Source organism: Cebidichthys violaceus, unplaced genomic scaffold, assembly GCF_023349555.1.
Source record: "Cebidichthys violaceus isolate CVI_PGR_0920_01 unplaced genomic scaffold, fCebVio1.0.p SCAF_17, whole genome shotgun sequence".
Taxonomy (NCBI): Eukaryota; Metazoa; Chordata; class Actinopteri; order Perciformes; family Stichaeidae; genus Cebidichthys; species Cebidichthys violaceus.
The window spans coordinates 87,501-103,147 of record NW_027176340.1 but is presented as its reverse complement, the minus strand read 5'-3'; the positions used below and the strand labels follow the sequence as shown (position 1 = coordinate 103,147).

The 15,647-nt window shown below is 41.4% G+C and overlaps 1 protein-coding gene across 11 annotated transcripts in view; it reads right to left on the bottom strand.

Annotated features, from left to right (window-relative positions):
- plekha6 (pleckstrin homology domain containing, family A member 6) overlaps positions 1 to 15,647 on the bottom strand; it is an 82,293-nt gene that overhangs the window by 10,291 nt on the left and 56,355 nt on the right. For 5 of the 11 annotated variants that reach the window (XM_068711810.1, XM_068711809.1, XM_068711804.1 and 2 more), the window contains 14 exons: positions 13,814 to 13,995; positions 12,742 to 13,311; positions 11,650 to 12,136; positions 10,761 to 10,847; positions 9,871 to 9,924; positions 8,403 to 8,474; positions 8,122 to 8,202; positions 7,244 to 7,393; positions 5,315 to 5,410; positions 4,898 to 5,009; positions 4,643 to 4,782; positions 2,675 to 2,842; positions 1,523 to 1,598; positions 773 to 876 (listed from right to left, as the gene is read on the bottom strand). In XM_068711810.1, the coding sequence (XP_068567911.1) occupies positions 773 to 876; positions 1,523 to 1,598; positions 2,675 to 2,842; positions 4,643 to 4,782; positions 4,898 to 5,009; positions 5,315 to 5,410; positions 7,244 to 7,393; positions 8,122 to 8,202; positions 8,403 to 8,474; positions 9,871 to 9,924; positions 10,761 to 10,847; positions 11,650 to 12,136; positions 12,742 to 13,311; positions 13,814 to 13,995 (2,379 nt within the window). Of the gene's footprint in view, positions 1 to 772; positions 877 to 1,522; positions 1,599 to 2,674; positions 2,843 to 4,555; positions 4,783 to 4,897; positions 5,010 to 5,314; positions 5,411 to 7,243; positions 7,394 to 8,121; positions 8,203 to 8,402; positions 8,475 to 9,870; positions 9,925 to 10,760; positions 10,848 to 11,649; positions 12,137 to 12,741; positions 13,312 to 13,813; positions 13,996 to 15,647 lie in introns of all 11 variants that reach the window. The other 6 variants (XM_068711807.1, XM_068711808.1, XM_068711806.1 and 3 more) reach the window with 6 other exon arrangements.

Here is a 15,647-nt window from a genome sequence, read left to right as displayed (position 1 = left end):
TCTACTGATACTCAAAAACAACTTATATTTTGGTAGGACCTCCATGTCAATGGACTTGCACTTGTACTTGTATAGCGCTTTTCTAGTCTTCCAAACAATCAAAGTTGTGAAACACTGCATGTCATTCACCCATTCACACCCATTTATACACGGATGGCAGCTACCATGGAAGGTGCCACTTGCTCATCAGAACTCTTTCATCATTTAGACCCATTCACACCATGTAGGGAGCAATTTGGGGTTTAGTGTCTTGTCCATTGCACATTGACATGGACTAAAGGAGCCAGGGATCAAATCACCGACCCTCTGATTGAAGGACGACCCGCTCTATTGCTGAGCCACAGTCACCCCTACAGTCTAATTCTTGGACTGTTTCTAGATGTTCTCTCATAAGAATAATATTACAAATATCTGAATATGTGTTGACATGTAATGCTTGTGATTGATTTGAGACTTTTGTGGTAATAACACTATTGTATGGTTGTTTCTGTCTTTTAAGAAAATAAAGAAAATAAAAGTAAAAGTATCTCAGTTCAAGAGTTATCGTAATGTCAATTTTCTGATAATAGTAACACAAGGAGGCACTTATCTCAGTTCTCAGAACACACGTGAGTATTGGGACTGAGCCATGGTCCTTACTCTGGTTAAAGGTTTGTGAATGGTTTGATTTCCTCACAGTATCTAGTTTGAACCCTTGATGCTACACATCTGTACATGCTGTAGTTCAGACAGACATTTTGATATTATTTACATGGAGGCAAGGTTGACATACCCTAGAAATTCCATTAGGCCGTCTGCCATTATGGCGGGAAACTCCATAAGAGCTGCTGTGTGATTTGTCGGTGGGGGACTTCGTTCTAGGAGGGACAATGCCAACTGGCAAAGGACACAACAGACAAGTTTAAAACAAGGGGAACGAAGAGGGAGCTGAATGTCACAGCTAATACTATAAGACAATCTATGCAATTCCTGTCAGTCTCACATGATTTAATGATACAATCACACGTCAAATGTCCGGATTCTGAACTAGATTATGGATTTTTTTTCATCTGTAATTTAAACATGTCAGTAGAGGGAATGTCATCAGTGTTTTTTAATGTTCCATCAGGTTCTGTGTACCTAAATGGATGGACTGTACTTGTATAGCATTTTTCGAGTCTTCCGACCACTCAAAGCGCTTTAACACACTACATGTCATCATTCACCCATTCACACCCATTCATACACTGGGCTTCCAGGCAAGGTGCCACCTGCACATCAGGACTAACTAACATTCATTCAACATTCACACACCGTAGGCACAGCTATGGGAGCAATCTGGGGTTAAGTGTCTTGCCTGAGGACAATTTAACATGGACTAGCAGAGGCGGGGATCGAACCGCTGATCCTCTGATTGAGGGATGACTCTGGTATACCACTGAGCCAGTCGCCCAAAGTGGTAATTGCTAGATTATGATCATCGACTGATCGGCTTACATTAAGTAGCATTATTACATGGAAACTTGAGTTTCGGTTGTTGTACCTTTATTCATGGTGGATTGTCTGTCCTGACCCTGGTCCTGCATGTCATTGATATTGTTCTGTTCTGCAAACCTGGACTGCAAGGTGGAAAAATTATATTATTTGTCATGTATCAACGTTAAACGTGAAGGCGGTGAGAATGCAGCATACAGAATGCATCAGATAATGTATTACTTTGTATAGTGATGAGGGCATCATGTCAAAATGCCTGTTATACCCATCTTGACTGAAGCAATACATCAATTGCTCACACAGTAATGGCCTGATCACACCTGCATGTCTGACAGAGAAATGTCACACCAAAATCATCTGTTGACGACTTACAAAGTGTCCTGAGAGTGAAAGAGGGAACAAAGAGAGCCTGAGAGAAAAAAAACTGACTCTTACTTCTCCTTGAGCATGAAGTGCTCCACAAAAGAGATGCACCCGGGTGTGCAGCCATTCATGGGACAGGACCGAATGGTACCAATGGATGGTACCAATGTGATGCCTTGATTTAACTATGTTTACTCATTGTCCAAAGACCAATGATGAAAGTTTGTGAGAATGCGTGAACTTTCACTGAGCTACTTCCTGGTGTAGAAAGTAGTAATAATAATGAATATTATTATACATATATATATATAATTATATATATATATTATAATTAATAATAATGAATAGTAACTACAATGACTACAAATAGGCACATCGAAAGTTTGATAGACGATCTGTGGCTGTAGAGAATTCCACACAAAGATGCATACCCGATGTTAAGTGCTGCCCATCCTTGGCAAAAAAGAGTACTTTTCCAAAGGTACTGATAAGTACCGTGTTTACTAAAAAAAACGTACACTTCCTGTTGCAGGAATGCAACTACCATGACTTTTGTTGGCAGAGGCAATAAAAAGAACAAAGGGAGGGCACCCACTTATGGATCAAGTGCTTTGTGAGGTCAAATAAAGGCTGATATGGAGACACAGAGGGACAATCAGAGGCAATCGGTGGAGTGCTTAGTTACAATGGAGAAATGGAAAAAGGATCAACATGGGACATTTGAAGGGATGAATGGTTCCTGTTGCTCTACAAGGTTAACAATAATGTACTTAAAAGATGACAATAATGAAGGACTGGGTGAAGCGAGGGCAGGACAGGAGCGGAAACACCCAAATACCTTTCTGTTTTGAGAATCTTCACCATCAAGGTAACCATCATCGATGCCCAAGCTGCGTAGCCAGGCAGTGCTGTCAAAGGGCAGGGGAGGGACGGAGGGAGGGAAGGTAGGGGAGGGCTCCAAAGGGTAATAGGATTTGGGGAGGGGAGGCCTTGGGGGAACATTTTCCTAGATGACCATAAGGGCAAGAGGGAGGGAAGAAAGGAAGGAGGGAAAGGATAGGTGGAAGAAAGAGTGCTGCACATCAAGAGGAGTGATAATAAGCCAGGCAGAGCAGAAAGGATTCATGGGAGTCATTCTGTGGAATGGGGTCTTTATCCTACGTTAAGGAGTTGGATGTGAAAATCCCCAGCTGGCCAATTAAATACCTGGGGTGAATTCCTATGTCATAAACATTCCGTGAAAGGCTCTGTGAAACAGCAATGACATTTCAACCATCACTGTATAAGTAGTTTGTCACCTATAATAGACTAACATGTTTACAGTATTACATTGCTAAGAAACAGATTAGATCCATCCCTGGAATTGGAATTGAACAAGTAAAGCTTGTCATCTATTTAAGAGACAGCTTGTACTGCAGCACTAAGTCCAACATGATATTTTCAACTCATATATTTTCTTTGGTTGACAGAAAACATGAATGTTGTGAACAGGATAGCAGGTTAATTTTGGAGGTGTTTGATGAAAGAATGCAACAATGTGAGAACATGCCTCTGAACCCTTAATTTATACTCTGGAAAAGTGTTCTGCCTTCCATCTCAAGACTCATGACATTAAATCCCCCAAATATTTATGTGAATCAGACCGAAGCTCAACTGTGCCAAAGAGTGTTATCTGAGAAAATAAATCAGAGATGAGTGCACATTCTCTCTGATCCATGAGATCCCTGTAGAGCAGTGAAAGGTCAAATAAAGTTCTGTCTGCAAAGGCAATCAAAAGCACCAATGTCTTTACTAAATGGGGATGATGTCACGATTACCTTTTGTAACGCAAACTTAAATATTTATGATTTGGGGGAAAATATTGTCCATGTATTTACAATATTACAAATCAGAACAGATTGAATGTGGAATCATCAGAATCGACTATGACATGGTGTATATGTCTTTAAAGATGAGTCTGCATGAATAATTCACCTGAGTGACTTCTGGGTGAATCAGACTGTGTTATGGCTGAAGTCACTGGAGCAATGCTATGCCCCCCCTTACCCCCTTGATTGTTGGGGTAAGAAAGTGGCCTAGCCCCTGAACCTGCATGACATGATGATGGAGAAGGTAGCCGATGATGGGGTTGGGTTTCATGGCTATCACCTCTAAAACAAGGGACTGAAGATGTAAAAAGATCTGGGCTGTGACATAATGATAAAAGGTCAGCCCGATAGGAGTCCTGGAGAAACAGGATCTGGTAATCAGGCACAGAAAAGCGTTTGTTGGGGGTCAGGTTTCTGAGGCCACCATGGTATCCTGCTGAGAAGTGATATGGGTGGGAGTCTGGATAGACATCTTTTCTGAGGCCAATCTTTACTTCTTGACTGCAAACATTTGAGGTTAACCAACAAACTTCCTGATGGTCAGAGTGCTGATTGGTGTGTTTGGCTGGTTGGTCAGAGTTTGTCTTGGTTCTGCAGTTGAAGTTTTGGTCTGATTCCTCTATCACAGTGTCTAATATACTCAAGGATTCCTCAAGGTTTTGGAAAGCTAGGGAGAGTTGAGGAAAGGAGTGGTCATGAGTTTCACTACCATAGTTGTTTATATGTTCTGCATGTAGGCTTATGTCAGGTTCTCTATAACTTTTGGGTCTACACCTAGGCTTAGGGTCAGGTTTGAAATGAGGCACTATACATGACTTTGGACGGGGTTTAGGGATTGATTTTATACGCACTTCAGGATTGGTTCTAGAGTCGAAGCATGGGCCTGTGCCAGGATTTGGATTGGGGTTGGTCCCTGGCTGGGTGTGTCCGGTGCTTACCTCCGGGCCCAGCTGTTTGGTGGGGGAGACCTGGGAGCCGGGCACTGGGGAGAAGGGGCTGAGCGGGCTGGTGAAGCTTACTGAGCTCAGGGGACTGGCTGGACTATTGGTGCTAAAGGAGCCTGATGCACCGCTGGCCACTGTGCAAGAGAAAGAGAGGGAGGTGGGGGTGGCAGGGATAGAGTCGTTAGAATATACATGTTAGAGACACCGGTATTTCCACTAAACATGATAATTTTCCAGCACCTCTGTTACCTCTGTGCTTGGCTGTGTCAGTGCCTCTGGATGAGTTATTCTTGTGCAGTCCCTCTAATACATCCTGGACTCTCCAAAACTCTTTCTGGATGTGCCTATGAACCAGTTCACTCTGCAAAAATCCCAAACAGACAAACTAATATGAGAGAGGGAAGGTAAAATACTTTCTATTGAAGAAACAGCCCCTAACAAGGAAATTGTTTCTGGAAGGAAATATTGCTGTTAAACTACCTAAAAGTAGATTGTTGTTTTCATCATGACATTTCTAAAGCAAATACTGAAGAACTATGTATTGATTGTTTAGAAGTTTCTCCATCGTGCTATAACTCCAAATTCCATTTGGAAACATGCTTTCCATTTCCCATATAAGTTACAGCTGGGTAGATAAACAGAGCTTACGGCTGTGCGACCCTTTACCTGCCCTCCTGTATTAAGCTGCTCCCATAGGTCTCCATGAATGGCGTTGGCCTCATCCTCTAATGCTTCAAACTCCATCCGAGTGGTGGTTAAAGCCTAAGAAATGTACAAATGAATGCAGTGTTTCTCAGAATGTTTATAACATATGTGACTAACATAAATGATGCGTGCTAAATGATGCCTTTGACCCTCAGAATGAACTGAGTATATATGAAAAACTGAGATCCAATTAAGTTATTTATTCAAATGTTTAAATGAAAGTTTTCCTTACAACCTGGATATTGTTTTTGTATTTGGGCCGTCTTTCTCCTCTGCTATCTAAACCCTTTATCACCATATTTATTGTTTACATCTGGAAATATGGCACAACGCACAACACAGCTTTATAACAGAAGAGCATTAATGCATCTGAAATGTACATTATACTGATGGAGTCATAAGAGTGCCATACTAAAGAACAGATATGTAAAAGAAGAAGAAAATACATTTGGAAATAAAACATTTTTGGAATTATTAGAGAAAAAAAAATAACTGTGGAAAAATACATACAAATAAAATATAAAAGAATAATGATAAGGGTGTTCATGTATATTTTTGTATATTTATTTATATATTTTTAATATACAGTATACAAAGTAATCATATTTATTTCTATTGTTTGCATATAAACTACTACTTTACTGCCAAGTATTCTAAAAAAAATACATGTTAATATGTTTTTTTGAAAATACATATTTATTCATTTTTATATTACATTATTTATTTATATTATCCATTTATTTTGTTATTATTTGTCTTTTTACGGCCCAGCTGGCAGCTGTCTTTGTGTGTGGCCTTCCTGCCCAGGCTGATTAGTGAACAGTGAACAGTGAGCCGATCATTTGAGAAGAGTCTATGTTCAGTCTAGCAGGCTACACAGCACGCCCACTTTCCTAATGACAGGGCCCCTGAGATAACTTGTGATTCATACTTATTTTAGCCCAAACCATGATGTTTTCAATACAAAGTGCTTTTGGCACCTAAACTTTTTGGTGCCTAAAACCGAACTGAATCATGAAGTACTGTGGACCTGCAGATAGACCAACTTGAATACTTTAGCTGGACACAAACAGCTGAAGGAAAAGTGACATGGACTTGCACAGTCGGAATGTGGTGTGGTAGTGACTTTGGGAACATCGTGGCAGAAGAAGAAGCAAAGCAAAGGAGAGGTGTCCAAGAAGTCAATTTAATAATTGCTGTGTGTGGAGGAACATTTTTGAACTGGACTATGTTTTGAGGATGGTAGAGGATGTCATGGAGTTTATAGGGCAAATATCTGCACCAATACATACACATTTTATTTGGATTTTTTTCCCCAGTAGCCACTACCACATTCAGACTGCATGTGCATGTCCGCCTCTGGTCTACTTTCTATTCTTTATGCTGAAAAGCAGTAACCCTAACCCATGCCAAGCCCCTTGAAACTATCCCAGTTCAGTTAGCATCAGGCACTAAAACTTAAAGGTGTCAAAACCACTTGATAAGGTTTCGGCACAAAAACTGCATGGTTCAGACAACATCATGGTTTGGGTTAAAATAAGTATATGAATCACAAGTTATCTCAAGAAGTGTGTTGTGTAGAAAAGCAGGTGTATCATGTAGTTAATGGGCGTGTCATGTAGCCTTCCAGACTACAGAGAGACTCTGCTCAAAGCATTGGGTCATGTGTGCAGGATCTGACAACTCAGCCTGAGTAAAACCAAATGTGTAAAATCACACACACACACACACACACACACACACACACACACACACACACACACACACACACACACACACACACACACACACACACACACACACACACATTCTTCCCAACAAATAAAGACAGAAGGTCATCTTTTAACATTGCAACTACCTGGATCCAGAATATGTTATGCAATGTCTTACACTAGAGGCCTGGGAGAGCTCCCCTCTGATGTTGATGAGCTGGTTCTGCAGAGTTTCCTTTTTGAACCGCAGCTTTTCCAGGGCCAAAGGTTGGTTATGGTACAGCTCCATCTCCTGATGAGTTGCCACAAGTGCTTCTTCAAGGCTGTCCTGGAAACAGCAAGGAAGGCAAGCGAAAAAGGAAGAGCTTATTGGAAATTGGCTTTCCTGCCTTTTTCCCTAAATTTAAATAACAGGTGCAATATTTCAGCTCAACACTTTGAGTCTCAATGACATATTCTAGTTTATTAAACAAGTTGCAATGAAACAAGAGCTACTCATGGTTCCATTATTATAGTTTGTAATGTTAGGACATAACATTTAAACACAGTTACTCAAGGTTTCTGGCTTGAAAGTGTAAAGCTACATTTATTTTCAATGTTGACATAAAACAATGAGTGGGCATATGTTGCCACAAGCTACTGTATGCATGTATAAATAAAATGCCCTACAATGTACAGGAATGCACTCTTTGGTCATTTACGATGTTGTGTAGATATGGGCTTGTTGAATTGGGCTGTGAAAAAGAAAATAATATAAATAACTTTCAACATAAAGAAGTCCCATAAAACATCACCACAAAGTGCAGCCTCAACAATTAGTCCTGTAAAAACTGAACAAATGAATTGTGTTCTAAGCTGAACTATGGTATTGAATTCAACTGTCAGGTGTTTCTATATTTTTACATATGGTAAGATATGAGAAGATGGGTTTCCTTTCCTCACAAATAATTAGAAGCCAAGACTTCATAGTTGTTTTTGGAACAACACAAATTTGGTTAGCTTTACAATCTAAAACATTCTTTAGACACGTGGTAAAAAACTGTGAAAATGATGTACCTTTTCCATTCGCAGTCTGTGGACAACAGCCTCATGGTCTTTCCAGATTCGGTTCTGTTCACACAGTCGACCCAGGAGTTTCTGTGTCAGACCAACAACGGATGGTTACCACATATATTCTGCTGTATCCAGTAAAAAAACATATATTGTACACATATTGTATACTCGGGGCCATACTTTTGGCCATGTAGTTTATTTGAAACAATGAGTGTGAATCATGTGGATAAGGGTTTGGGTGTGCTTATGTGTCTGCTATCTGCATGCATTGTAGTGTCTCTTACACTGGTTTCAATCTCATTGAGCTTGAGTGTAGGATGTAGCTCTCTGCTGTAGACATCATGAAAAGGAGGCACCTGTGAGAGCAAACATTGAACAAATCGTCTGGATGATTAAAATCAATCAAACAGTATAGACACTAACTACACCATTGAGAGGAAAGCAACAGTTCAATGTTTACACTAAGTTCCTAATTCTGAGGAACATAAAAGCTTCATTTATTCAGAAAGTCACTAAGATCAACATTTCGTTATTCACAAATAAATGATTTCTCTGCCAATGAAGAAGCTGTTATTTAAAAAAAAATGATAGTCATATCAATGATAGTCATATTTTTAATGCCTTTTTGTTACAGATGAAAGTACTTTTTTGCCCAGATCAGTGTATGGCCAACATAAGGTCCTCAGAAGGACTACTATGAAGTGGAGAAGTATCATCCATGATAAACAGTACTAGTGAAGCTGAAGTATCAGAGAGGGTTCATGTGACACAAACTTTACAAACACATGATGGCATAGATGGTATGCATTGACTCTACAAGCATGACAGGGCCTTTGAGGCCTTTAAATACTCCACAATGGACACATTCAGACATGTAAACAGTTCCGTTGATTGCACATTGAGAGTATGTGTTGGTGGACGTGTTCACACGTGTATTCTGCACATCTTTTATGCACAGGCCACACAGTCGTGAGATTTCAAGAAAGAAAGTCCAAGACTGTTGCAGACGTGGGCAGATGAAGACCACAAAGACCGCCACAGACCGTTACAGCCAAGCAGAAGCCAAAAGTATGATGTGAGCTTCTGATGGAATAATCGCGAAGAATATCATCATGAATATGTTTGACTGTGAGTGACAGTATGGGCCACATGCGAACAAGACAAGGACTGAAGAAAAAGAGAGGCAGGCTTGGGTGTCTATACAGACCTTTGCCCGGTACTGAATTGGACGATAATGGACTAGCCAACACTGGCTTAGAAGTTCCTTAATTAATTCCAAAGTCAAAAAAGCAATTCAAAAGAAAGTCCAGCTAGAAAATGTAATTACTAGTTTGGGCTTAACCCATGAGAGAAGCAGCTGTGCTGAAGTGCTGCTGGCTGAAGCCTGCCTTTCTGTGGCGCTCTCTCCTCTCTTACTTGTACACAGAGCTTTGCTGTTGAGGATGAGCGCCCCACCATTCGCGTAACCATGCCAATTAGGCAGCTTTCCTCGAGCACCTGAAGATTCAGCTCAGATTATAGAGACCTGACAACAAGCTTGTGTAACTGGAACAATGCCGAATCTGTGTTAGGGTAAGCTAATGAGGTTTTTTTATAGGTACTTTACAGGAAGGATATTTTTAAGGAAAGAAAAAACACAGGAAATGAGACTGTAGGGAAGGAACCTCAGACACTGACAATGTCAACATTGACTGGGAAACACAGCATTTGAAATATGTAATTGCAAATGAAAATGTGTGTTCATCTTCTTACCTGTTGGTCTAAGTAATCCAGGTTGCGCTGGAGCTGAAGATCTAACATATCCTCCTGAGCCAAGCAGCAGCAGCAGCAACACACATGGAAATCACACAGACACACACTGTACAGATAGAAGGCGTTCGAGGAGACAATGGCAAAGCAAAGCAAAGCTCCACAACCGATTTGTCAATCACAACTCAACTGACTAAAACCAATTCATTTCAGTGTTCTTAGGTCTTTTTGACAAAATAATAAAAAATAAATAATCAAATTTCAAGTCTCCGTTGCTAGCTTTTTCTTGGGCTCCATCAGTCTTATAAATCTTGCTCATCTGATTGGAGTTTGATCTGTTGTCATCGAGATGGATTAGTTGGTGTTTTGTGATCCACGTATGAAGTTTCCATTGAATGTGGAAAGAAATGGCAATGTCTTTATACCCCAGCATAATTGAACATATGCTGTCACATTTCATCTTTAATCAAGTGGCTTGATGCTCACAGAACTTCATGGGATTGCTTGGAAGTCTTACATTCCATTGATCATGAGTGACATTGGTGGAGCCCAGGGTGGTTGGTTCTGTCTGCCATTAAGTCATCTTTCTCTTATCTTATATGTAAACTTACACACAAGCAGACTCATGCACACAAGAGCGGTCCCAGTACCGTGTTAGAGAGAGGACAGCAGAAAGGAGTAGAGGACAGAAAAGGTCCAGAGAGTGATGAGCACATGGTTAGTACATTTATACAGAAGACAGATGTGCAGAATACAGACCAAAGAAAAGCTACACATACCACTGCATTAAGTGCCATAATTACTGTAGACTGTGCCTACCACCCAGGACTGTGTATGACTATGCATCTAATCCAGTTGAAGGATATGTGTTGCGGCACATTAGCGGCACATACCATTTTATTGTGGATGGAAGGGGATACAGGGTAGTTGTAGTGGTATAATCCTTGGCTTAAGGACCTCCTGTCACCAGGGTAGTCATACTGAAGGAGGGAGGGAAGGCAAGGAAACGAAAGAAGAAAGAGAGGAATGGAGGCAAGAATGAATGCAAGTTGTTGTTATCATACGGTAAACAATAGTGAGTAATATTACTCACTATTGTTTCCCGTATGATAAGGTTGGTTGGCCTTCTCTTGCAGAAGGCGTAATAAACATTTCCAGTTATTGGTAATCTACCACCTTACATCACAATAATGCTGGCGTGGAAATGATTAGCCGAGCAATCAGGACGTGCAAACATGAATAAATGCAAATCCAAGAGTATACAAGGCTGGACACATCGAGTGTGGCTCAGTGATAGATTTTGTCAGTTGTCCTTCATTCAGAGGATCGGCGATTCGATTCCCGGCTCCGCTAGTCCATGTCGATGGGCAAGACACTTGAGCCCAAATTGCTCCTGTAGCTATGCCTACTGTGTAAATGCCGCATGAATGTTAGATAGAGTGCTGATGGCCAGGTGGCACCTTGCATGGTAGCCCCTGCCATCAGTGTATGAATGGGTGTGAACGGGTGAATGATGACATGTAGTGTTAAGGCACTTTGAGCGGTCGAAAGACTAGAAAAGCACTATACAAGTACAGTCTATTTACCATTACTATTTACACTGCTGTCTGTTCTTACACAACCGCACTGATCCTGGTCAGGTTGTTAGCTGGCCTGAACATGATACGCCAATGTACAAACTGTTGTTGTGTTGTGGTCTGTTGTTGTGACAAAGAAATTGTCAAGTTGAAGTGGTGCTTAATTTTTGTATAATTCTATAAACACAAATGCTCATGGTTTTACCTTTGGTGAGCTGAGGGATCTCCTCAGGCTGTAGACGGATGGATCGGCATAGATTACGTCGTCCCTCATCCTCCCTGGAAACCGATCAAAGCGGGCAGACGGGGATCGAGCCGGCGAGGCAAAGTTGGGTGGCACCGGTGAGTAGGGTCCTCCTGATGATGACGATGGTGACCTGGGCACAGACCTGGAGCGTGGCTGGATGGACAGACGTCTCATGGATGTTTCCATTCCACCATAGTATGTTGGGCCCCATTGGTCCCTGGGCATTGGAGGTTCATACAGCTGATGGGGTCGGCCTCTTAGTGAGTGACGCTTCTCCTCGACAGTCCAGCGCCGGTCGTATCCCCCCACACCAGAGACGGAGCAGATACTGTCAGGTCGCACCCCTGGTGGGTACAGGGGGTACTCCTCCACATACGGGGGACCACCTGGGTAGCCATAGCAGTCACCCGAGACCCCGCGACTCACTGGGTAGTAACAAGATGGGCTGGAAGTGATGAAAATAGAGGGTAATAACTGAGGATGTTTAAACCAGCTGCAGTAAATAATACAAATATATATATATATATATATATATATATAGTGTAGCTTATTTATTTTGTTGATGAAGGCAAAGCTAAATTTAAGAATTAAATTATGCATGTCAGGGAGGCTGTATTATAACACACACTTGACCTTGATAAGAGCTTTTTATTATAACCTATAACACATTTCACCTTGAATAAATATACACTTTACACTCGTTTATTAAACCACTTTAATAACCAAATACTCCACACAGGAATCTGAACTTGCTGGAAATACGTTTCTGAGTCTTAGGCAGCGGAGGTGCAGGGCTTTGATAACATTTCTCAATGTTACTGCATACCATGAAAATAATGAATGAACACTAGTGAGGGGGTTACCTACACGCACCTACTGCAATGATCAAACACGTAATAATCAAACAATACTACAGCAGCACCATCAGTGTTGTTACAGTGTCACCATGACCACCGAAGCATCTTCCTTAAACTAAATGCAGACACCACATTGAAACAGATGTGAAAAGAGAGACGTGTGTCACATTTCTCCTCTTCTCCACTGATCTACCTGTTGATGTCCTCCTGGGAGGCCATGACCCGCCGCTGGTTGACCCACTGTTGCAACTGGACCATGGAGGTCTTCCTCTGGGCCACCCTCTCTGGAGCCGTCCTGGGCACAAAGCCTCTCCTTAGCACCACGTTATCCTGCTGCTCCCTGTGGTCATTTGATGGGCCAACACCCCCCTCTGGGTGTCCCTGGGGGGCACAATGTTGACTGTGACTCCTGGAAGGAGGGGGTTTGCTATTGCTGTTGTGGGGCATGGTGTTGCGAGGGCCATAGTTGCCCCAACAATTTGGATGGTGACTTGGGTGAGAGGCGTGGTCAGGAGCAGGTCCTCCCCCTTCATCTTCACCTCCTCCACTTTCTCCTCGTCTTTCATCATTATTTTTTCCCACTTGATCGGAGCAAGGGGTAGAGGGTGTGGGTGTCTCAAGGCTGGTGACCCCATTGATCTTAGGGTTGGGGGTAGTTTCACTGTCAGTGTCGTTGTGTGTTTGTGTATGAAGAGGCTGCTGTGTTTGTTGGTTAGGTGCCTTGGTCACCATGGTGTGGTTGAGATCCGCTGTGGTGTTCATTCTATGAAATGCGGAGGGAAACAAAGGCATGAGGTATGTATATATATATATATATATATATATATATATATATATATATATATATATATATATATATATATATATAATAGGCAGTTTTGTTTTGTTCCAAAATCGTTCTTCATCATCAGCACAACACAGAGCCAAGTAATTAATAACTAACTAACTAACACTAATAACTGGCAGGTAAAGCTGGACTGACTATGAACTATGAACGGAAGACATAATGCTTTACATAATGTAAATACCATAACACAACCTGTCTCATAGTGAGTGCATTGTTGCCCATTACAGAGTCATTCCTGATAGCACCACTAGAAGACACCAAATGATCTAAATTGAATGCATAGTACCTTTAAGATATGAATAGCCCATACTAGCCAAAACAATATTGCCATGGCTGGACATATTGGACAGGCCCAATCAAATAGATTGTCTGTGTGTGTGTGTGTGTGTGTGTGTGTGTGTAAGTGTGTGAACGGCACCTCTGTGTAAGCTGAATGTTGAACTCTGCAGCTTGGCTCATGGCTCTAATCCATTCTTCCTGTTCCTCATGGCTGTCTGCGCTAAAGTAGTATGTCCTGGTCCCAGCATGCTGCACCTGCATGCAAAGCACAACAGGACCCTTCAACTCCCCGTCCTCACCCTCCTCCTTCTCCAACCTCACCTGCAGAGGGAGACAAAGCACAGAAATGCAATACATGAGTTAATGTTATTAGCATTCTCAACATCCCATCATCTTTATGGCAGAAACTTGATTTTGGCACGATATTAAAGATGTCACGGTAATTCTGGTTTAATATTATTGGTAAACCACTTTATTTGGATTATTTAGTTATTCTTATACAGTGAAAGATTGTAAGTGACATGTCAGGTGTACTCAATGAATGCAGAACTACTGTAAAGTAAGTCAAATGGATCAAAGTTCAAATAGGAAGTGTGTCTCTAAATCACATGCCTGCAATAGACAGTTTGAAGGTGTAGGGACTAACAGGTGTTGCATGCTGTACAGATTAGTGATTCATGGTTATAAACTGTAGAACTGCAGGGTTCGTTTCATGCTTCTAGCCCTGACTCATTCTAAGCAATGCCACCGTGTTCCCAGATCCCAGCGATTACCTTGGAGAGTACAATATTGCTGTTACTAATACAATGAATGGACAATACTACTGTTAAAGTAAACCAGAATTATCCTTTAATTATATCCATGCACATTTCCATGGTCAACTGTTGACATTAAAGACACACTCACTGATTCTGTTACAGTTCCAAACAGTACCCCTTAGATCCTTTCATGTTCTCCCAGATCACTTCTTATGTTTTGAAGTTCCAGCTAGTTCACAGTTGAGTTTTACAACTTCATAGTGTTTGCAGTGGTGGTACTGGTTGCAATAACAAAATCACAGTGTGTACCTCTGAACAGCAGATTCGACATGCAGGCACTAAATAACCCAAACATGAATCCTTATGTATCCAAGAGTCATGCAGTACTGGAGCCACAATGATGCATTCTTAAAGACAGGGCAGTTAATAAAAAGAATGAAAGGCATATCAAGTGTATACCTACTGTACCTTCTAACATAAAAGGAGACAACGATGGGCCAGCAGACCTCACAGGGGTGGACAAAGGTGGGAGGAAGAGGAGACAGTAAGTGGGATGACAGGTCACTGCTGGTTAGCATGGTGTTAGAGCCCAAACACATGTATTCTGTAAGGCAGTGGCTGTCTGTTGTTAGAAGATGGCTAGGAGCAGATGTAGGCTCTAACTATCTGTTATTACATACAAACTACATGAGCAGACATGTCCCTATGGATACTACTTGTTCATTGGTCACTAATGAGTGGAAACCCTTGTATGTCTAAAACAAAGCTACTGTGACCCGATTGATACAGAAAAACAAAAATATGAAATATAATAAACTAATAACAATCACAGTTGTACAGGAATAAATGCACCAACGATGCCATATCATTATGCAATATGTAAGCCAAAACAATTTCAGATGAATATCACAGGAGGGCAGCACGAGCACGCTGCAAGTTTGACAAAGACACATTCGCTGACATTTAGTAAGCATTAGCTTTGACTTTTTCTCTGACTGATTCACCAAGTGACTAAACGCCTCTACAAAAGACCTGAAATGTCATACCCAGTCATTAGTCATACCCAGTCAGGCTCAAACCAGGCTCTAAAGTATTGGGAATTACACCCTTGATGCAACCTCACTTTCTTTATTCTGCTATTATTTAATTATTGGGATCCTGTCCTGGTGTCCTGATGACCTGATTTCTAGATGTGGTCTATTGACATTTCATCGC